General features: G+C 53.7%; 2 protein-coding genes across 2 annotated transcripts; one reads left to right on the top strand and one right to left on the bottom strand.

Moving 5' to 3' along the window:
- Positions 1-4,173: 4,173 nt before the first annotated feature.
- CIAO3 (cytosolic iron-sulfur assembly component 3) lies at positions 4,174-14,900 on the top strand. Its single transcript, XM_021547660.3, has 11 exons — positions 4,174-4,282; positions 5,794-5,889; positions 7,061-7,204; positions 7,820-7,952; positions 8,512-8,646; positions 8,914-9,032; positions 10,266-10,395; positions 10,612-10,684; positions 11,913-12,047; positions 13,054-13,211; positions 13,937-14,900. Exons 1-11 carry the CDS (start codon positions 4,217-4,219, stop codon positions 14,173-14,175), a joined length of 1,428 nt encoding a protein of 475 aa, XP_021403335.1. The 5' UTR covers positions 4,174-4,216; the 3' UTR covers positions 14,176-14,900.
- Positions 14,861-20,667, bottom strand: LOC144245854 (hydroxyacylglutathione hydrolase-like protein). The gene is made up of 8 exons (XM_077786909.1): positions 20,492-20,667; positions 18,927-18,991; positions 18,711-18,828; positions 17,913-18,021; positions 17,676-17,779; positions 17,482-17,583; positions 16,974-17,053; positions 14,861-16,667 (listed from the first exon to the last, which is right to left on the bottom strand). Exons 1-8 carry the CDS (start codon positions 20,594-20,596, stop codon positions 16,502-16,504), a joined length of 849 nt encoding a protein of 282 aa, XP_077643035.1. The 5' UTR covers positions 20,597-20,667; the 3' UTR covers positions 14,861-16,501.
- Positions 20,668-21,777: the final 1,110 nt, after the last annotated feature.

Raw genomic sequence — 21,777 nt, forward strand, 5'->3', positions numbered from 1 at the left:
CCCGGGCACTCCCCGGGCACTCCCCGGGCACTCCCCGCCCGGGGCTCCGCGGGGCTGCGGGACGAGCCCGGGGCTCTTGGGCAATGCCCGGCACGGGGCCAGCCGGGTCCGTCCCCTCCCGCCTCCCTGGCACGGAACGGGCACCGGGCGAGCTGCGAGTCCGGCCCCGCGGATGCCGGGCTCGGGAGGGGTCTGGGGTCACCCGGGATAAAAATCCTTTTTATTAGCTCACCCTGTCACACACAGCCCCGCAGGGCTCTGCGAGGGGATTTGGGATCTCAGCTGCAATAAAAATCCCTTTTTAACTCATCCCACAACACACACAGCCCTGCAGGGCTCTGTGAGCATGATTTTGGGGCTCACCTGGAATAAAAAATCCCCTTTTAGCTCCACTGTCACACACAGCCCCGCAGGGCTCTGCGAGGGGGATTTGGATCTCACCTGGATTAAAAAATCCCCTTTAGGTCAACTCACAACACACCAGCCCTGCAGGGCTCTGTGAGGAGGATTTTGGGATCTCACCTGGAATAAAAATCCCCTTTATCACCACTGTCACACAGCCCTGCAGGGCTCTGTAAAGAGGATTTTAGGGCTCACCTGGAATAAAAAATCCCTTTTAGCTCCACTGTTACACACAGCCCTGCAGGGCTCTGGGAGGAGGATTTTGGGGCTCATCTGGAATAAAAATCCCTTTTTTTGCTCACCGCATGACACACCAGCCCTGCCTCCCAGATGCTTTTTTCCAAAATCCTGCACCCGGTCCTGCACCAGGGCCCCCCTGGCTGGGAGGATAAAGGTGGGACACCCCAAAGTGGCTGGGACACCCCAAATTGGCTGGGACAGCCCCAAATTGGCTGGGACAGCCCAAACTGAGCGGGACACCCCAAATTGGGTGGGACAGCCCAAACTGAGCGGGACACCCCAAACTGAGCGGGACACCCCAAATTGGGTGGGACAGCCCAAACTGAGCGGGACACCCCAAACTGAGCGGGACACCCCAAATTGGGTGGGACACCCCAAACTGGCTGGGACACCCCGAACCGGGCGGGACACCCCAAACTGAACGGGACACCCCAAACTGAACGGGACACCCCAAAGCGGGTAGGACACCCCAAAGCGGGTAGGACACCCCAAACTGAGTGGGACACCCCAAACTGAGTGGGACACCCCAAAGTGGGTAGGAAACCCCAAAGCGGGTGGGACACCCCAAACTGAGCGGGACACCCCAAAGCGGGCAGGACACCCCAAAGCGGGTGGGACACCCCAAACCCAGCCCAGCTCTCCCGGGGTGCCCCGGCTGGCACCGGTGCCCGCCCAGCCGGGTGTGACAGGGACAATCGGTCCCCGCGGTGGCACCGGGCACGCCCGCAGCGGCACAAAGGGGCTTTGTGCTGGCCCCGGCCAGGCCCAGGCTGCCAAACAGCTCGGGCTGTTCATTTTTAAAAAGTAGAATAAAGGATAAAAGGGATAAAATCCAGTGAATTGCCAAAAGCGCAGCAATGGCTGTAACAAATTTCCTTATGTACTTTTTCGTTGCACTGGTTAAATGCATATTCATAGACATTATATATGTGTATATATGTTTAAAATATATTTATATTTATATTTATATTTATATTTATATTTATATTTATATTTATACTTATATTTATAATATATGTATTGTCTATTAATATATGCTATTATAATATACAAATATATATTATTTATAGACTATTTATATTTATATATTATTTATATTATAGATAATATCAATATATTATTTATAAATATAGACTCGATCTTATATAAAATTCATATTAAATCTATTATAATACTATATAAATATATAATACATAATGCCCTGGGTTCCCACACAGCCCGGCCCGGTTAAATGTCACGGCAGGGAGATTCCTGCAAAAAGAACAATATTTGATTTGCTTCACCGAGGAGTTGGTGTCACTCTGTTTGCTCAGGAACAGAAATGAATTTTGGCTCCCGGGCGGTGCCCGGCCCACGGCCAGGAATGCCAGCGGGGTCAGGGACGAGCCCTTGGGTTTGCAGGGCCCGGGAGGGACAGGCAGCAGGAAACGGCCCCAGCTGCTCCAGGGCAAGTTTCATTTGGGGATTAATGAACAATTTCCTCAGCCAGAGCGGGGAGCAGCCCTGGCACACCTGCAGGGGTTTAGGACAGATTTTGGGGGTGGCCCTGGGGATGGGTTTTAGGACAGGTTTTAGGGGTGGCCCTGGGGACAGAGAGGTTTTGGGGGTGGCATTATGGACAGACAGGTTTTAGGACAGGTTTTAGGGGTGGCATTAGGGACAGACGGGTTTTAAGACAGGTTTTAGGGGTGGCCCTGGGAACAGACAGGTTTTAGGGGTGGCCCTGGCAGTGCTGGGGGCACAGTTGGGTTTTTAAGTCTTTTTAAACCTCGGTGATTCTGTGATCCCACCCTCAGCTGCCTCTGAGGGGGACTTTCAGCAGCAAAGAAAGCAAAGAGAGAGGAAAGCCAGGGGGGTCAGGGATCTTCTACCACCAAACACCCCAAAACCCCTCTAAACTCAATCCTGACTTATCCCCTGCTCTGGGAGCTGCAGAGCAACCCCACAAACACCCCAAAACCCCAATCCTGATTTCTCCCCTGCTCTGGGATTCCTCCCAGAGCCCCTCCCGTGCCAGGGCAGCATCCAGCACCCGCTGGGAGCTGGAACCCAGCCCCGGCCGCCCCTGTGTTCCTCCCCGCAGGTTTGCAGAAGGGATTTTGGGGCCCCTCCCTCGCTCTGTTTGCATTGCCCAGGGCACGGAGCTGGCCCGGGAACGCTCCGAGCCCTGCAGTGCAAACACTGCCCAAGGAGGGAGAGAGGGCAAAGGGATGGCTGGGACAGGAGCTGTCCCCTTGTGCCCGGAGCGGGGAGCCAGCAGTGCCCAGAAATGTGCCCAGAAATGTGCCCCAGAAATGTGCCCAAAAAGTGCCCCAGATGCCCAGCAGTGCCCCAGAAATGTGACCAGAAATGTGCACAGCAGTGCCCCAGAAATGTGCCAGGAATTGTGCCCAGAAACGTGCCCAGAAATGTGCCCCAGAAACCTGCCCACCCCACCCCATGGATCCCATCCCAGCCCATGGATCCCACCCCACGGATCCCATCCCATCCTATTCCATCCCTTCCCATGGATCCCACCCCACCCCATGGATCTCCATGGCTCCCACCCCATGGATCCCATCTCACCCCATCTCATCCCTTCCCATGGATCCCACCCCACACTATGGATCCCATCCCATGGATCCCATTCCATCCCATGGATCCCATCCCATCCTATGGATCCCATCCTATGGATCCCATCCCATTTCATGGATCCCATCCTATCCCGTTCCATCCCATGGATCCCACCCCATTCCTTTTCACCCATGGATCCCATCCCATGGATCCCACCCCACACTAGAGATCCCATCCCATCCCATGGATCCCACCCCACCCCATGGATCCCCATGGATCCCATCTCATGGATCCCACCCCGGAATTTCTGGGATTGCTGGGATTGCCTCGTTCCCTGCTCCCAGCACAAAAAAATCCGGGAAAAGCACCAAAAAATCCGGGAAAAGGAGCCCCAGGAGGAGCCAGGCTGGCACCTGAGAATCATAAACATAAAATTATAATGACAAAAATATAATCATAGACATCATAAATATAAGCTATAAATATAAAATAGGAATAGAGTGACCTGCAGCGGTGCCGGCTCAGGTCAGCCCCACTCTCACCGACCCTTAAACCCCGCCCTAAGCCCGGCCAGCTGCCCCCGTTTGCTTTGCTTTTGTTTTCTCACAGCCCGGGGCGTTTGCAGTGAGTTAATTCGGGATTAAATCAAACCCGGGATTAAATCAATTCGCAGCAGCCGCGGCGCCTGCAAGAACAGCCCTCACACCCAACTTCCCGGCAGCTGACACACTGCTATTCGCTCAGCACGCCAAAAGCCCTCACACAGCATTGTTTATCCCAAAAAGGCGATATTTACTGAGCAAAAATAAAAAATATTTATTGCAACTGCGGCGGTGAGGCGGGCGCTTCAATCCGGTTGTACGACAGCGCGGCGCCTCGCTTTGCGGCGGTGCTGTAGTCCCGCTGTGCGACATTCGCTTTGCGGCTGTCTGTAGTCCCGTGCGCTTTGCGGCTGTCTGTAGTCCGCTGTGCGACGCTCGCTTGGCGGCAGTGCCGCGGTCCCGCGCGCTTTGCGGCAGCCATGGCGGCGCAGTTCAGCACGGCGCTGCAGCTGACGGAGCTGGACGATTTCATCGCCCCCGCGCAGGTGACGGCGCCGGGACCCTCCGGAGCGGCCCTGAGGGGATGTTCCTGTCCCTGAGAGGATGTTCCCGTCCCTGAGGGGATGTTCCTGTCCCCGAGAGGAGTTCCCGGCTTGAGGGGATGTTCCCTCCCCGGGGAGATGTTTCCGTCCTTGAGGGGATGTTCCCGTCCCTGAGGGGAGTTCCCGGCTTGAGGGGATGTTCCCGGCTCTGAGGGGATATTCCCGTCCCTGAGGGGATGTTCCCGGCTCTGAGGGGAGGTTCAGGCAGAAAGGGACCTGGGGGTGCTGGACAGGAGGCTGAACACGAGGCAGCAGTGTGCCTCGGTGGCCAAGAGGCCGATGGCCCCTGGCCTGGCTCAGGAATGGTGTGGCCAGCAGGAGCAGGGAGCTCATTCTGCCCCTGGGCACACCTCGAGGGCTGTGCCCAGCTCTGGCCCCTCCGTTTGGGAAGGACATGGAGATGCTTGAGGAGGCACCGAGGCTGGAGAAGGGCTGGGAGCACAAACCCTGTGAGGAGCTGGGCTAGTTCAGCCTGTTCAGCTCTGTGAGGAGCATTTGAAGGAGCTGGGCTTGTTCATTCTGGAGAAGAAAAGGTTCAGAGGTGCCGTCGTTGCTCTCCACAGCTCCTGAAGGGAGGTGCAGACAGGTGGGGTCGGTCTCTTCCACCTGCAGCACTGACAGAACAGGAGGACACAGCCTCAGCTACGGCAGGGAAGGTTTAGGTCGGATATCAGGAAAAAATGTTTCACTGAAAGAATAATAAAATACTGGAATTGTCTTCCCAGGGAGGTGGTGGAATCACCGTCTCTGGATGTGTTTAAAAAAAGACTGGACTTGGCACTTGGTGATGACACTGGAGTATTTTTTATTTTTCCTGCTGTTCCCAGTGCTCAGCATCCAGAGCTGCTGGTCGAGTCCCTGATTTATTTATTCTTTATTCAACCCCCTATATTTATTTTTATTCAATCCCCAAAATTTCTTTTTTATTAAATCCCCAATATTTCTTTTTTTATTCAGTCCCCATCATTATTGTTTATTCAATCCCCTATCATTATTTATTTTTTATTCAATTCCCTATCATTATTTATTTTTTATTCAATCCCCAATATTTACTTTTTATTCAACCCCCTATATTTATTTTTTACTCAACTGCCAATATTTATTTTCTAGTTAATCCCCTATATTTATTTTTATTTAATCCCCAATATTTATTTTTATTCAATCCCCAATATTTATTTTTATTCAATCCTCATATTTATTTTTTATTCAACCCCAATATTTGTTTTTTATTCAAAACCCCATCTTTATTTTTATTCAACCCCAATATTTATTTTTTATTCAACCCCCTATCTTTATTTTTTATTGAATCCCCAATATTGTTTTAATTCAATCCCCAATATTTATTTTTTATTTACTCTCCTATATTTATTTTTTATTCTACACCCAATATTTATTTTTTATTCAGTCCCCTCTTCCTTGCTCAGCTCCTGAGTCCAGCTCTGCTGCTCTTTCAGGAGTGCATCAAACCTGTGAAAGTGCAGAAAAACCCAGCAAAAGCAGCAGCCAGGATCAGGATCGAGCCTGATGGAAGCTACTTCCAGGTTAACCAGGTACCCAGTGGAAAAGAAACAGAAAAATGAGTGTATTTTAATTATTTTCATTATCTACATCCACTTTGAGGCATTACCTCAAAGAGATGCTGTCTGCCTTGGGGTTTTTTTTTTGGTTTTAATTTATAATCAATAATTCCAATTTTGTGCCACTTTTATTCTCTGAAGCATGGCGTTAATTACTGATTATTACAATAAGAGCAGATAAGATGAGATTGTATAAAACTTGAATTAATCAGCATTTTAATTTATAAATACTATTTTTAAGCAATCATTTTATAATTAGTAATTCTAACTTATTCCAGTTTTTTATGCTCTGAAACCCTGCTATTAATTGGTGATGGTTTTCATAAGAGAGCAGATAAGGTGAAAAGTTTATTTATTTTATTTATTTTATCAACATTTAAAGATTGGCAATTCCAGGTTGGTTGTGACAACGTCCTGGTGCTCACCCAGAGATTTAACCAATATATTTTTAATAAATTGTGCTGGATTTTTAAAAAATAATATTTTAAATTATTTCTTTAAAAGCTTGAAGAATTCAGAAGCTTCCAAAATGCACGTTAATTTTTTTCTGTTTTCACCAAAAAAAGTTGGCATTGTTCAGTTCGCCAGGCTGGGAATTCCTTTAGGAATGGAAATTTAAATTTTAGGCTGATTTTGATTTTAAAAAAGGAGGACATAAAGGAGGCTGGTTCTTTATTTTAAAATGTTAATAGTGCCTCATTTCCTGGTCTATTCCTGGCTTTTTTTAGAGGAGAATCTCTTGGAAAAATAAAATTATTCAGGGCAGATAGAAGGGAAAAAATTCCCTTCCAGTGTCTGGGATGAAATCCCTCAGCAAATCGCCTTTGCTGTGCCAAATAATCCCATTAAAAGCAGCAGCTCCAGGTGCTTTTGTCCTCATCTCCTTAAAAATAAAGAGATTTTTTAAAATTATAAACCAACAGCATCAAAAGAGCAATAATCACTACTATTGTAACGAAGTGGGGAAATTGCTCCTTAAATTCTGGGCTCAGAACTGAGCCTGCTCTGGGCTTTTTTGGGGGTTTTTTTTGGTGGTTTTTTTTTTGGTATTGTTTTGGGGTTCTTTGGGTTTGTTTTTTGTTTGGTTGTTTTTTTGGGGTTTTGTGGGTTTTGTTTGTTTTTTTTTGTGGTTTTTTTTTTGTAGGATGGGGAAGCAGAAAAGCTGGAGAAAGCCAAAATCACCCTGAACGATTGCCTGGCCTGCAGTGGCTGCATCACCTCGGCTGAGACTGTCCTGGTCAGGCAGCAGAGCCACGGGGAGCTCTGCAAGGTGCTAGCCCTCAACAAGGTGGGAGCCTGAATCCCTGCAGGAAATCTGGGAAAATCTGGGAAAATCAGGGAAAATCGGAATTCCTGAGCCCTGGGCTCTTCCTGCTTCACCCCTGGCCTTTATTCTCATTTTGAAGGGCTTTATTCTCATTTTTAAGGGGTTTATTCTCATTTTTAAGGGCTTTATTCACATTTTTAAAAGCTTTATTCTCATTTTTAAAAGCTTTGGTGTGAATTCTTCCTTGGGGGATGAAGGTGAGGAGCTCTGTGCTGCTGCCAGCTCTGCCTGTGCCACATTTTGGGATTTTTTGGGGTTTTTTTTCCCAGGCTGCCTGTGCCACATTTTGGGATATTTTGGGTTTTTTTCCAGGTTGGGATTGTTTGGTTTTTTTCCCAGGCTTCCTTTGGGATTTTTTGGTTTTGTTTTTTTTTCCAAGCTGCCTGTACCACATTTTGGGATTGTTTGGGTTTTTTTCCAGGTTGGGATTGTTTGGTTATTTTCCCAAGCTGCCTGTGCCACATTTTGGGATTTTTTTGGGTTTTTTTCCCAGGCTGCCTGTACCACATTTTTGGATTGTTTAGTTTTTTTCCCAGGCTGCCTGTGCCACATTTTGGAATTGTTTTTTTTTTCCAGGCTGCTGCTGCCCACGAGCAGAAGCTGGTGGTGGTTTCTGTCTCCCCTCAATCCAGAGCCTCCCTGGCTGCAAGGTGCAAACTGGGGCTGCTGGAGACAGCCCAGAAGCTGACCACCTTCCTCAAGGGTTTGGGCAAGTTTGGGGCTTTCTGCTCAAATTAAAGGGATTTATTTAACCCCCGGGGGAATTCCAGACTGTCCAAAAATGCAGTCCCACAATGAGCTTGGAGAAAGGAGGGTGAGGGTTTTTTTATAAGGGCAGATGGTGACAGGACAAGGGAAAGGTGCCAGAGGGCAGGGTCAGATGCTGGGCAGCAATTCCTGCCTGGCAGGGTGGGCAGCCCTGGCACAGATTCCCAGAGAACCTCTGGCTGCCCCTGGATCCCTGGAAGTGCCCAGGACCAGGCTGGCTCACCCTGGGATAGTGGGAAATACCAAAACTGGCTGAGTTTTGAGGTCCTTTCCAACCCAAACCATTCCATCCCTCTATAAAACCTCTAAAGAACCACTGAAAAGAACTTGTACATTTTACATTTCCACCTCTCCTGTGAATTTTCCTCCTCTTCCCATCTTGAAAAATGTCTCAGTGGGCTCAGCACCCGTGCCTGGGTTTGCCTGTGGTGGAAGTGGGAGGATTTTTGCTGTGTTTTGCTGCATCCTGAGGGTTCTCACCCAGCTGCTGCCCTGCCCAGGTGTGCACCACGTGTTTGACACGACCTTCTCCAGGAACTTCAGCCTCCTGGAGAGCCAGCAGGAGTTTGTCAGACGCTTCCACAGACAAGCAGAGGACAAAACAGCCCTGCCCATGCTGGCCTCTGCCTGCCCAGGTATGGCTTCAGTTCCAGCTGCAATCCCAAATCCAGCAGCTGCTCAGAAAGCTGCAAATGTTTGTTCCTACCTGCAGGATTGTTCTCCTCACAGCACAGATTTTCATGCTAAAGCAGTGGTGAGACACCTTAAAAATCACTCTGGACTTGCACTTGTTTCCTTTTTAGGCTGAACATGGTTATTAAACCTGGGGTTTGGGGAGAATGGGCAGAGTGAATGTCTGCTGCTTATTTTTTAATTGAATTTGTGGGTGATGTTCCTTCCAGGTTGGATCTGCTACGCAGAGAAAACCCACGGCAGCTTCATCATCCCCCACATCAGCACCACCAAATCCCCCCAGCAGGTCATGGGCTCCCTGGTCAAGGGCTACTTTGCAGAGCAGCAGGTAAAGCTCTAAAAATGCTCTTCTTGCTGCAAAACTCCTCCAATTCAACACTTCAGGCTGATTTTTTATCAGTTTGCCATGTGTAACACACATTTAAGGGTCAATATTTCCTTGGAGAAAGCAGAAATCTTCCTCACTTCTGTCTTAGCTAATGAATAGTAATTAGGGAAGAGCACTGAGCATGGGCTAAATAAATTAAACCCTCTGAATTATTTGGGAAAGCTGAGGAACCTTATTTTCATTGTCTTTGTGCTCCTGTTGTTTCAATTGGTGAATAATTTCAAATAAGTGACCCAAGCTGAGTTTGCAGTGGGTACGGAGATCATGGATTCTCCAAAAATGATCCCTCATTCCCAGCTTGCTTCTGTGACCTCTGGGAAGGTTCCAGGTGGGAGCTGGAAATCCCCACAGAGCCTGGACTGGGCCAGGAAGGGGCTGCAGCACCCACTGGCATTTCTGGCTGTGACACTTGCATGAGGCAGCTGCAGATTTGGGACAAAATTTGGCAAATTTCTGGGGATATTTGGCACTGGAATATGGGGCCCAGGGTCAGTGAGCTGTTGGCTCAGCCTGTGTTTGTTGCTTGGATGATCCTGAGGTTTTTGTGGGACTCCAGATCATGTCCTGAGGGGCTGAGCTTTGGGAGCAGGGAGGAATTTTATTCCCTAATGCTTTAATTAGGGATTGGCTTCTCTGCTGACCTTGGATCATTGCACCAGAGTGAGGGAAACTTCCAGGAGCTGAAGGGAGCCTGAGGAAAGATGGAAAGATGTTATTCCCAAAGGCCTGGAGTGCCAGGACACAAGGGATGGCTGCCCACTGCCAGAGGGCAGGGTTGGATGGGTGTTGGGAAGGAATTCCTGGCTGGGATGGAATTCCCAGAGCAGCTCCATGCCCCTAGAGCCCTGGCAGTGCCCAAGGCCAGCCTGGAGCAGCCTGGGACAGTGGGAGGTGTTTGGGTTGGGCTGGATGGGCTTTAAGGTCCCTCCCAACCCAAACCATTCCAGGATTCCACAAAACCTGTGAAGGTTTCCATGTCTGCTGACACTGACTGAGCTGAAATTGGCTTCTAGGACAGAAATCATTTCATTCCCTCAGAAATATTTAAATGCACAAATACTCAGCCGTAGTGGGGCACAGTGGCATTATTTCCCCCACTCCCCTTTGTCCCTGGAATGCACTCCTCCCAAAATCAGGGGGATTTTGGCTGCCCCAGCCTTGTCTCCCTTGCAGCACCTGCCCCCTGACAGGATCTACCACGTCACTGTCATGCCCTGTTATGACAAAAAGCTGGAGGCCTCCAGGCCAGACTTTTTCAACCAGGAATACCAGACCAGGGATGTGGATTGTGTCATCACCACAGGTAAGCAGAGCCACAGGAGACTCCCAATTCCAGCAAATTCTGCCTGGCTTTAATAACCCTTTGTCTCTGACAGAGGTTGGATATTGATCTACATTTACATTTAATCGTGCAAATCATGCCCTGGTGAAATGCTGGTGCAGTTTTGGGACTGCTCTGTCGGGTTTGTTTCCCTTTTTCCCAAAACTTAAGAACTCTTTGTGCCTTGTTCTGCCCTAGGAGAAGTGCTGAAGCTGCTGGAGGAAGAAGGAGTGTCCCTGTCTGATTTAGATCCTGCTCCTCTGGACACCATGTAAGAGTAAAATCCCATTTCAGTTATCTTCCCTTTCCTCCAGGATTTAGGGAGTTCAGAATTCTCTTTACTCCAGGATTTAAGGAGCTCAGAATTCCCCTTTCCTTGTTCTCTTTACTCCAGGATTTAGGGAGTTCAGAATTCTGTTTATTCCAGGATTTAAGGAGCTCAGAATTCCCTTCTCCCTGTTCTCTTTCCTCCAATAATTAGGAAGTTCAGAATTTCCCTGTTCCTTTTCCTCTAGGATTTAGAGAGTTCATAATTTTCTTTCCTCCAGGATTTAGGGAGTTCAGAATTCCCCTTTCCTTGTTCTCTTTCCTCCAGGATTTAGGGAGTTCAGAATTCTCTTTCCTCCAGGATTTAGGGAATTCAGAATTCCCTTTTCCCTGTTCCTTTTCCTCCAGGATTTAGGGTGTTTAGAATTCTCTTTACTCCAGGATTTAGGAAATTCAGAATTCCATTTTCCCTGTTCCTTTTCTTCCAGGATTTAGGGAGTTCAGAATTCCCCTTTTCCTGCTGTTTTACACAAGGGTGTTTACCCTTGGTTTGGTTTCTTGTGTCACTTGAACCAGAACAACTGGGAGTTAAAACAAACATTTAATGTACAGAATGTGTACATTTCCATTGGACAATCACTCCAGCTCCTTTCATCCCACAAAAAGCTGCTGCAGGCTTTGGGAAGGACAAGAATCTCTCCTAAAATTCCTAAAATCTGTGCTAAAAAACCCCTGAAGCAGAAGCTGCTGCTCCTCCTACCAGAACCACTGCAGAGACCCCAGAATTAAAGCAGAAGTGACAAATATTTCGGTCACCCAGTTAATCTTGGTGAAAAATGAAAAATTGAGGGGGTGCCAGGGGCGGGGTGGGAGCACATTCTGGGCTCTGAGGTGAGAGCAGGGCTGGCTCTGCACTGAGCACCCAGAGCTGCAGAGAGGCTCAGCAGCACCTCCCTGAACTATTCATCAATTCATGAGGATTAATTAGACAACCATGGAATGCTTTGGGTGGGAAGGACTTAAAAATCATCCAACCCCAACGCCTTGCAGCGTCCCAGGCTGCTCCGAGCCCCATCCAGCCTGACCTGGGCCACTTCCAGGGCTCCACCCCCATCCCCTGGAGCCATCAGTGGGCAAAGCCGGAGCTCAGGGAAAGCTGCAGTTAGTTTGGGGCACCCCTGGAGCTTTGTGTGACCCCCCAAACCTGAAGCTGCTGCTGCTGTGCCCCCCAGGCTGGGCAGGGCTGCAGAGGAGCTGAGCTGTCACCGAGGAGGGGGCTCGGGGGGGTACCTGGAGCACATCTTCAGACACGCGGCCCGCGAGCTCTTCGGCGTCCACGTGGCCTCCATCCACTACAGACCTCTCAGGTAAGGAGCTGCAAGCTCAGGCTATTCCCAGGAATTCTTCTCCTTGTTCAGGGGTTGAAATTATTGGGGTTTTTTTGAGGGTTTTTGAGGTTTTTTTGGGGGTTTTTTGCAATGTTAAACTTCACTCCAATCTGAGAATCGGCTGCTCTCTCCCCAGCTGCTCAGCAATAAATCAGCCAATTCCATGCAGGCAGGAAGAATTCCAGGGAGAATTCCAAGGACAGTTCAGGGGAAAATTCCAGCCCCTTCTCCCGCCACACCCTGGAGTTTGGCCTGGTGGATTCTCCCACTGATAACTTTTAGAATAATTATACAACTTTAGGGTAATTGAGAAGGCAGAGCTCTCGTGGAGCTGGGATTCCTCACCTCAGGGAGATTTGTCACTGGTTACTGACCCCAAAAAAACTTGTGGGAAGGCTTTGGGGCTCTGTTTAACTGGAGTGAAACAGAAAATAAATCACCTGAGTTTGGGCATTGAGGCTCATCCACCTGAGATTCCTTCTGGCTTCCCAATTCTAATTTAATAAATCCTTTGGAATTATTTATATCCCCGATGAGCAGTTTTTATGTTTAGGATTCTCTGGTTTAAGAAGCAGAAAAAGCTGTCTCAAAATCTTGATAAAAATCAAATTACTTACTTTTTTTTATCAGGACCAGGTATTCCAAGTAACCTTAGAAATCTGGAATCCTCAATCAGGGTTTGTTCCCATGTTTGATGACCCAGCAGAAGTCAAAAAATCCCCTCAGGGGCTGAAGGAAGTCAGGTCAGTGAGGGAAAGCTCCCTGTGCTGAGCTTTTCAGGCTTTATCCAGCACTGATGTCCTTCAGCAAACTCTGCTCAGGTGGCTCCAGCAATCCTGGAAGGTTCTGGAAGGAATTCCTTCCTGTTTTCCTTGGAAGGCACAGAACTGGGACATCTTCAGTGAGACTCACAGAGCGTTTGGGTTTTGAAGTTGAAAACAGAAACTCATTTGGAGAAGCCACTTGCTGTGCTCTGCTCCCTCAGGAACAAGGACTTCCAGGAGGTGACCCTGGAGAGGGATGGAGAGGTCCTGCTCCAGTTTGCCCTGGCCTATGGATTCAGGAACATCCAGAACCTGGTGCAGAAGCTGAAGCGAGGGAAGTGCCCCTATCACTACGTGGAGGTGATGGCCTGTCCCTCAGGTGAGGCTGCTCTCCAACCCACACAGGAGAAACGGGAGATTTCTCCCCAACTTGGGCTGTGGCAGCACACCATCACAGCTGTGTGGGGATTTTCCTACCTCTGAGCCAGGAATTCCTCAGGATTTAAAGAATTGCAGCTGAATTCCATCATAGAACACTTGCATCATTAATTCATTAATTAATTAATTGTTTTTAAGGAGGATTTCCTGAGCTCTGGTAGCTGAGGGGATTTTCCCCCTGAAATTGCCCAAACCTGACTATCACACTTAGAGAAAATGCTGCTGTGCCTGGAGAAAGTCACTTCCTTAAAACCTGGTTCCATTTTCCTCTTCCTGGAACAGAAGAGGAGGCAGAGAGCAGGGGAGCAGGGGCAGCCTGAGCCCCCTGAGGGAGCTGCTCCTTCCCAAGGATCTACAGAGCTCTGGCAGCTCCCAGAGCACGTCCCAGGCACTTTTCCCTTTCCTCCAGCTGGGCCTGCAAGGCTGGGCTGATCTGGGCTGGGCTGGGCTCTGGTTCTGTTCTGGGGGCAGGAGATAAGAGCTGGAGCCAGCCCAGCATCTCCCTGCCCTGTGCCCTGCTGCTGGCAGATAACTGGGACTGAGCCTCCATCCCTGAGGTGTTTTCATTCCTGCAGCTCTTTGCAGGAGCAGGATCAATGGGCTGGAAGTTCTGAGGATGTTTTCCCAGCTGAACTGCTTCGTCCTTTATTTTGTTTTTCCTCTCAGGCTGTCTGAATGGAGGAGGGCAGATCAAACTGGAGGGGGAATCCAGCAAGGAGGAGCTGCAGCAGGTGGAGAGGTTGTATGAATCCCTGAGGGCTGAGATTCCAGAGGAAAACCAGGCTGTGAGGGAGCTCTACGAGCACTGGCTGGGGGGCTGGGGCTCGGACAGGGCTCTGCAGGTGCTGCACACACAGTACCACGCCGTGGAGAGAGCCAGCTCTGCCCTCAGCATCAAGTGGTGAGACCTCAGTGCCTTCTGAACTCACATCCTGCAAGGATTCCCTGCAATTCCTGCCTCTGGGAATGTGCCTGGCACCGCTCACTCCTCCAGCTGCAGGATGAGGTGATGGGAGTAAACCCAAAGTCGGGCAGGGACACGTCCCAGGCTGATGGGGCAGCCCTGCACTGCTCCAGCAGCCCCATCCCTGCCACAGCTGAGGGGCTGGGGGGTTCAGAGCTCGATGTGCCTCCCCCAGGCCTTGCTGGATCGTCACAGCACTCAGTTCTGTGCCTGGAACAGCCTCATTTTGTCAGAAGTGGTCTCACGAGGCCTGGAGTTCTCCCCTCTCGCTGCCCTGCAGGGTCTGTGCCCTCAGAGGGGGGATCCAAATCCTGGCATCATCCCTGGGGCTGCAGAGGGACTGGAGAGAATGCTGGAAAAACCCCTGTGATTCCTTTTCCTTAAATTATCATAATTTATACCAAGGGCAATTACTTCTCTGTTTTCTTCATAAACCCTCAGCAGGGAGTCACAGAATTGTCACACCTACAGCCACTTACTGAGATAAAATCCCTAAATCCAGACAAAACGGGCACTTACTGCTGGATAACACCCCAAAATTGCCACCAAATAATTCCTGGCCTTGGGGCTGGCAGCAGCCAAAGCCTCCTCTGCACTTTGTTCCAATGAATCCACAGAGCAAATGATGATTCTCATGCTTTTTAATTAAAAGCTTTCCATTTTTCAGCTGTTGCTGACCATTAATGACCTCACAGTGTTCTAAGGCATCAACCTCCCCCTGCTGCCCCTTCCCCTCCTTCCTGAGGAGCAATTTGGTGCTTCCAGTGAATTCTCTTTTCCATGCAGGGATTGGATTAAACCAGGAAAGGGCCAGGGAGAGGCTCCAGGCTGGACTCAGTGCAGAGTCAGCCCAGAAATGCACAAATCAGTGAAGCTGAATTGGCTGGAAATGAAATAATCAGGGCTTTATCCACAGCCTGAATTCCCCAGTTCCCAGGCCACCAACGCACACAGAGGTCCCTGCAGCCACCCTGGGGTCCCTGGCTGCCACCAGAAGAGCTGGAATTTGTCCCAGCTTTGAGGCGTGGGGCAGGCTCGGGGCTGGTTCAGGCACACAGGGGCATCCCTGCTCCCAGGATAAATAAAATTCCAAAGGGGACACCCACAACTCCAGCATTTCATGGAAACTGGGGAATTCAGGCTGTGGATAAAATCCTTCCCCTACCATGCAAAGTAAATCCAAACTATAACTTAATAAAAGAAAAAAAAAAAAAGAAAACCTTGGTTTGTAGCACAGCAAAAAGCCCCAAACCAGACTCCAGTGGCAACAAAGAAATTCACAGTTCACACATGAAAATCCCTGAAATCAACTCTGTCCCAGTGATCAAACCCTCGTTTTGTCTACAAAAAAAACAAAACAACCAGGGAGTGACTTCACTGGTGTGAAGTGCCTCCCCACAGCTGCAAACAAAACTCTGCTCCTTTCTCAGACTCAAAAGAAAAAATAAGAAAGCACAGCCCTGATTTTGCACAAAGTGAAGGCTGGGGAGGCCTGGGAGCCCCAGCTGCTCCCTGGCTGTGGTCAAGGGAATGTGCACGGAGTTGGCACTGAGTGTTTTACCTTGGAAAAAGCAAAAAGCAAAAAGGGATGCCTGGCAGCACTTTGTTCTTGGCTGCCCAAACTCTGTCCCACCCTGGGAAATCCCTCTGGGGCAAACCCTGACCCCACCTGGGCACCCCACAGGGGCCAAGGGCTCCCCAAGGCAGCGCCTGGGCCACAAATCCCTACAGAAATCCCTGTGGGACCTACTGGAAAAGAGGGAAAAACGAGGGGGGAACCCAGCCAAGCCCTGCTGTGATGAGGGATTTGGCAGCACAGAGCTGGAGTCAGCTGGGTACTGGTGCCACCAGTGCCACCAGCCACTCCCCAGTTTCCCGTGGGGGGGTCCAAGTGTCCGTCACCAGGACACGGGGCCAGAGGGGCCGAGGGGGCTGGAGCAGGGCCAGGAGGGCTCCCAGCAGTGCCAAAGGCACCAGCACAGCCCTGGGACTGGGATAGGGGCCTGGCAGGGCAGGCTGGCACCCCCTGGGGCACAGCACCACAATCCCTGAGCCTTCCTGCCCTTCCCTGGCACTGAGCCCCAACCTGGGACTGCCCCCAGCCACGTCCTGACCTCTGCCAGCATCCCAAGGGGGGGTCCCACAGCCAAAGGGATCCAGGAGCTCCACGGGGAGCCCCAGGAGCCAGAGGGGAGCAGAGCAGAGCAGCCTTAAAGACAAAACCCAGCTGGGCACAGCCAGGAGGGAGCCCTGGCACCACGGGGGTGTCACTTCTTCTCCAGGAAGGGCTCGAAGAGCCCCCAGTCGAAGGCCAGCATGGCCTGCGGGTTGGGCCTCTCCTTGGGCTTCTTGAAGTTGTCCCTCTGGGAGCGCAGCGCCCGCAGCACCTCCACGGGCTCCGTCCTGCCCGTGAACCTCTGCACGGCCTCCTCCCTGCAGGGGGACAGAGCTGCTGAGCCCCGGGCAGGAGGGACCCCGGCCCGCTGGCATGGACAGCACGGGCTCCCACCTGGGCTGGTCCCACACCACCACCGGGCTGGTCCCACCTGGGCTGGTCCCACACCATCACTGGGCTGGTCCCACACCATCACCGTGCTGGTCCCACACCATCACGGCACCTCTGGGCTGACCCCGTGCCCGGGCAGCCTCCCTGGGGTGTCCCAGCAGGTTTTTGGGAACGGGGGGAGATGCAGGAGGAGAAGAGGAGCAGGTTTGGGGCAGGAGGGCAGCAGTGCTTACGTGAGCCGCAGGAAGGGGTTGTAGAGGAACTCCTCCTCCAGCGTGGAGGGCACCGTGGGCAGGTCCTCGTCATCCCGCTGCTGCCAGGGGAACAGAGGTGTCCAAATGTGGGTATGCTCAGCTCAGAGAGAAAGGAGAAAGATTTCTGCCAGGCTAAGGCTGGGAAAAAGTCCCAGAGGAATGTAAACAATTATTATCTTTCCATTCATATTGTTTGTGATATGTTTTACCACATATGTGAGATTTACCACGTTTTACCAGGTATGTTCTACCACACTGCCCTAAGTCCAGTGCACCAATCAGGTGAAATGTTTTTACTTTAAGACCAATGGAATTAACGCTCACGATGTTCTCTTTAAAAGACAAAAGTGCTTTTGGATAAATGCTCATTTTGCCTTCTGAAATCATGGGAGTCATTTCGCCCATCCCTGCCTCGACAGCGTCCTCCAAATCCTGCTGCCACCCCACAGCCCAGCCCCACCCTGGCACAGGGGGCACCGCCACTTACTTTGGCCCACGCTAGCTTCTCCTTCACCTTTTCATTCTCTGGCTCCACCTTCAAGGCGAATTTCAGGTTTCTGACGGTGCATTCGTGGCCACAGAAAACCTTCTGCAGGAGGCAGCGGCGTCAGAGGCGCTCCCGGGGCCGAGCCCAGCCCGGGACCCCTGGCCCGAGCCCCCCGGCTGGGGCAGGACCCTCACCGTGTCCCTGGGCAGAGCCCCCAGGATCTGGGTGAGGTTGGTGAGCATCTGCTCCGCCGTGCCCTCGAAGAACTGCCCGCAGCCCCCCACGAACAGCGTGTCACCTGTGGGACAGGGGTGGGCACCGGGGGACCCCAGGGCCGGGCACGGCGGTGCCGGGGTCACCCCAGCAGCGCTGGGAGGGGGGACAGGCAGCACACAGGCAGCGTGTCCCCAAAAACAAGCGGGGCCACGTACCTGAGAAAAGGGCTGGAGCATCCGGGGAATCGTCCTCCCACATGAAGTAGCACATGTGGCCCGAGGTGTGGCACGGGGTGAAGAGACACCTCACCCTGATGGACCCAAACTGGGGGGACACAGGGTCAGGGTTCCACTGCGGGGGACAGATGCACCCCCCAGACCTCCCCCTGCCTCCAGAGCTGAGGGGGCTCGGGCTGGGTGCAGCTGTGACTGCCCCGGTGGCGTTTGGGGCACCGGGAGGGGGTGGGAGCCTCCAGCAGAACCCCGAACAGGCCCCGTGGGATTGGGATGAGGCTCCTGCTCCATCCCAGCCTTGAATCCACGGGGCCACGTCTGCCCCCAGCCCAGGACAGCAAGAGCTGAGCACGGCCCAGCAGCACCGGCACCACTGGGGACAGCATCACCCAGTGTGACCACCCCACTGGGGACAGCGTGATCACCCCACTGGGGACAGTGTGATCACCCCACTGGGGACAGTGTGACCACCCCACTGAGCACAGTGTGACCAGCCCTGTGGGGACAGTGTGATCACCCCACTGGGGACAGTGTGACCACCCCACTGAGCACAGTGTGATCACCCCACTGAGAACAGTGTGACCACCCCACTGGACACTTCTCTGGGCACAGTGTGACCACCCATTGGGGACAGTGTGACCACCCCACTTCACCCCCCACTGGCCACCCCACTGGGGACCCCAGTCCCACTGCAGCCATCAGGAGGAGCCATGTGTGAGCTCTGGGCCCCCTCTGTTCCTCGCTGTCCCCTTTTGTCCCCCTCTGTCCCCGGGCACGCACCGCCAGCTCCTGGCCGTGGCTGACCCTGTGTGTGAGGGCCCCGACGCGCTCGTCAGCCCCGAACACCTGCAGGCCTGGCAGGAGCCGGGCCAGCTCCTCATTGCCCCTGGCGTGGTCCCTGCGGGCAGAGCAGGACTGGCATTGGCACTGGGATTGGCATTGGGAGCTGGCACTGTCCCCAAGGGGACGCGGCCACCCCCAGCCAGCCTCTCCTACCAGTGGTGGTGGGTGGTGAGGATGGCCTTGAGCACCACGTCCTCCTTCCTGACGATCTCCAGCAGCTGAAAGGGACCAGAGTGGCACTGGGAGGTGGCACACAGCCACCCCGTGCCCTGTCCCCACTGCCACCGGGCAGGGCGGCCCCCCAGAGCACCCCCTGAGGGGCCACAGGCTGAGGGTGGCACTCAGGGGACACCCCGGGCAGGGGGACGGGACCGCGCTGGCTCCGTGGCCACGGGGGCGTTTTTGGCTTTCCCAGGGAAGGCACAGAGGAGGGCACGGTGCCACCCACACTGCCAGCCACTGCAGCGCCACAGGGCACTGCCAGCCCCGGCACGGCTGCCAGGAGGCTCCGGATGCCAGTGGAGCACCCAGGGCCAGGAGTGAAGCCCGGCTCAAGAGGAAGGAAATGCCCGAGGCAGCAGCAAAGGCTGAAAAGCCACGAAAGTGCTCAGGGGTGGCACCAGGGACACCGGGCACAGCTCAGGGGTGGCACCGGGGACACCGGGCACAGCTCAGGGGTGGCACCAGGGACACCGGGCACAGCTCAGGGGTGGCATTGGGGACACCGGGCACAGCTCAGGGGTGGCACCAGGGACACCGGGCACAGCTCAGGGGTGGCACCGGGGACACCGGGCACAGCTCAGGGGTGGCATTGGAGACACCAGGCACAGCTGAGGGGTGGCATTGGGGACACCAGGGACACCGGGGACAGCTTGGGGGTGGCACTGGGGACACCGGGCACAGCTGGGGGGTGGCACTGGGACACCAGGAACAGCTCAGGGGTGGCACTGGGGACAACAGGCACAGCTCAGGGGTGGCACCGAGGACACCGGGCACAGCTCAGGGGTGGCACCAGGGACACCGGGCACAGCTCAGGGGTGGCATTGGGGACAACAGGCACAGCTCAGGGGTGGCATTGGGGACACCGGGCACAGCTCAGAGGTGGCACCAGGGACACCGGGCACAGCTCAGGGGTGGCATTGGGGACACCGGGCACAGCTCAGGGGTGGCATTGGGGACACCGGGCACAGCTCAGGGGTGGCACCAGGGATACCGGGCACAGCTCAGGGGTGGCATTGGGGACAACAGGCACAGCTCAGGGGTGGCATAGGGGACACCGGGCACAGCTCAGGGGTGGCAACAGGGACACAGAGCACAGCTTAGGGGTGGCAACAGGGACACTGGGAACAGCTGGGGGGTGGCACTGGGGACACTGGGGACACCGGGCATAGCTCGGAGTGCCACTGGGGACACAGAGCACAGCTGAGGGGTGCCACTGGGGACACCGGGGACAGCACTCAGGGGTGGCACTAGGGACACCGGGGACAGCTGGGGGGTGGCACTGGGGACACCAGGGACACCGGGGACAGCTTGGGGGTGGCACCGAGGACACCGGGCACAGCTCAGGGCTGGCACCGGGTACACCGGGTACACCGGGGACAGCGGGCAGGGGGTCCCACGGCCCACCCGCGGCGCTGGGGCTCGGTCCTGCCCGGGGGATGCCCCACGAGCGCCGCGCTGCCACCGCCACCCCCGCAGCCACGCGCGGAGCCGCTCACCCTCTTGGGCACCGCGGCGTCCACGGCCACGGCGCGCCGGCTGCTCTCCTCGATCACCAGGTACATGTAGTTGTCCTCCAGCACGGAGATCACCTTCACCTTCATGGCCCCGGGGACCGCGGAGGGGCTGCGGGACCCCGGCGCGTCCCCGGCGCCACCCCCGGGGCGGTCCCCGCCGCGCGCGGGGCGGGTCACGCAGCGTGGGGCGGGCACGGCACGGCACGGCCGCAGGGACAGCCCCTGTGCCAGCCTGGGGCCCCGCAGCGCAGCCTGAGCCCCCCGGGATGGAGGAAGGAGGGGAACCCCCCAGCCCTGCCCCCCAAATCAGGGGAGCCCCCCAACCCTGTTCCCAAAATCAGGGGAGCCCCCCAACCCTGTTCCCAAAATCAGAACCCCCCAGCCGTGCTCCCAAAATCAGGGGAACCCCCCAGCCCTGTTCCCAAAATCAGGGGAACCCCCCCCCAAGCCGTGCTCCCAAAATCAGGGTAACCCCCCAGCCCTGTTCCCAAAAATCAAGGGAACCCTCCCAGCCCTGCCCCCAAAAATCAGGGGAACCCCCCAGCCCTGCCCCAAAAATCAGGGGAACCCCCCAACCCTGTTCCCAAAATCAGAACCCCCCAGCCCTGCCCCCCAAAAATCAGGGGAACCCCCCCAGCCCTGCCCCCAAAATCAGAAGAATCCCCCAGCCCTGCCCCCAAAATCAGGGGAGCCCCCCAACCCTGTTCCCAAAATCAGGGGAACCTCCCACCAGCCCCCAAAATCAGAAGAACCCCCAAAATCAGAGAGCCCCCAGCCCTGCCCCCAGAATCAGGGGAAGCCCCCCAGCCCTGCCCCCAAAAAGCCAAAGCCAGCGCTGTCCCATGTCCCCAAGTGCCACATCCCCAGGGCTGCTAAATCCCCTCGGGGATGGGAACTCCACCCCTGCCCTGGGCAGCTGTGCCAGGGCTGGACAGCCCCTCCAGGAGGAAATTCTCCCAAATATTAAAATAGAAATTCAAATCAAATATCAAATATAAATTCACCCTGAGCTCCCCTGGCCCAGCCTGAGGCCGTTCCCTCTCCTCCTGTCCCTGTTCCCTGGGAACAGATCCCAAATCCCCCCCGGCTGTCCCCTCCTGGGAGGAGCTGTGCAGAGCCACAAGGTCCCCCTGAGCCTCCTTTGCTCCAGGCTGAGCCCCCTCAGGAACTCTCCATTCCCTTCCCAGCTCCCTCAGGGATTCTCTGGGCCCTCCCCTGCTCTGATCCCTTCCCTGGACACGCTCCAGCCCCTCCATGTCCCTCTTGTC

The sequence above is a fragment of the Lonchura striata genome, chromosome 16, assembly GCF_046129695.1.
Source record: "Lonchura striata isolate bLonStr1 chromosome 16, bLonStr1.mat, whole genome shotgun sequence".
In the NCBI taxonomy this organism is placed as follows: Eukaryota; Metazoa; Chordata; class Aves; order Passeriformes; family Estrildidae; genus Lonchura; species Lonchura striata.

Bases quoted from the DNA above. Each gene is read 5' to 3' on its own strand.
- LOC144245854 (XM_077786909.1), bottom strand. From the start codon at position 20,596: ATGAAGGTGAAGGTGATCTCCGTGCTGGAGGACAACTACATGTACCTG. The intron at 18,992-20,491 runs GTGAGCGGCTCC...GGTCCCTTTCAG, and splicing joins ACGCCGCGGTGCCCAAGAGG to CTGCTGGAGATCGTCAGGAA. The intron at 18,829-18,926 runs GTAGGAGAGGCT...CTCTGCCCGCAG, and splicing joins CTCACCACCCACCACCACTG to GGACCACGCCAGGGGCAATG.
- CIAO3 (XM_021547660.3), top strand. From the start codon at position 4,217: ATGGCGGCGCAGTTCAGCACGGCGCTGCAGCTGACGGAGCTGGACGAT. The intron at 4,283-5,793 runs GTGACGGCGCCG...CTGCTCTTTCAG, and splicing joins ATTTCATCGCCCCCGCGCAG to GAGTGCATCAAACCTGTGAA. The intron at 8,647-8,913 runs GTATGGCTTCAG...TGTTCCTTCCAG, and splicing joins GCTGGCCTCTGCCTGCCCAG to GTTGGATCTGCTACGCAGAG.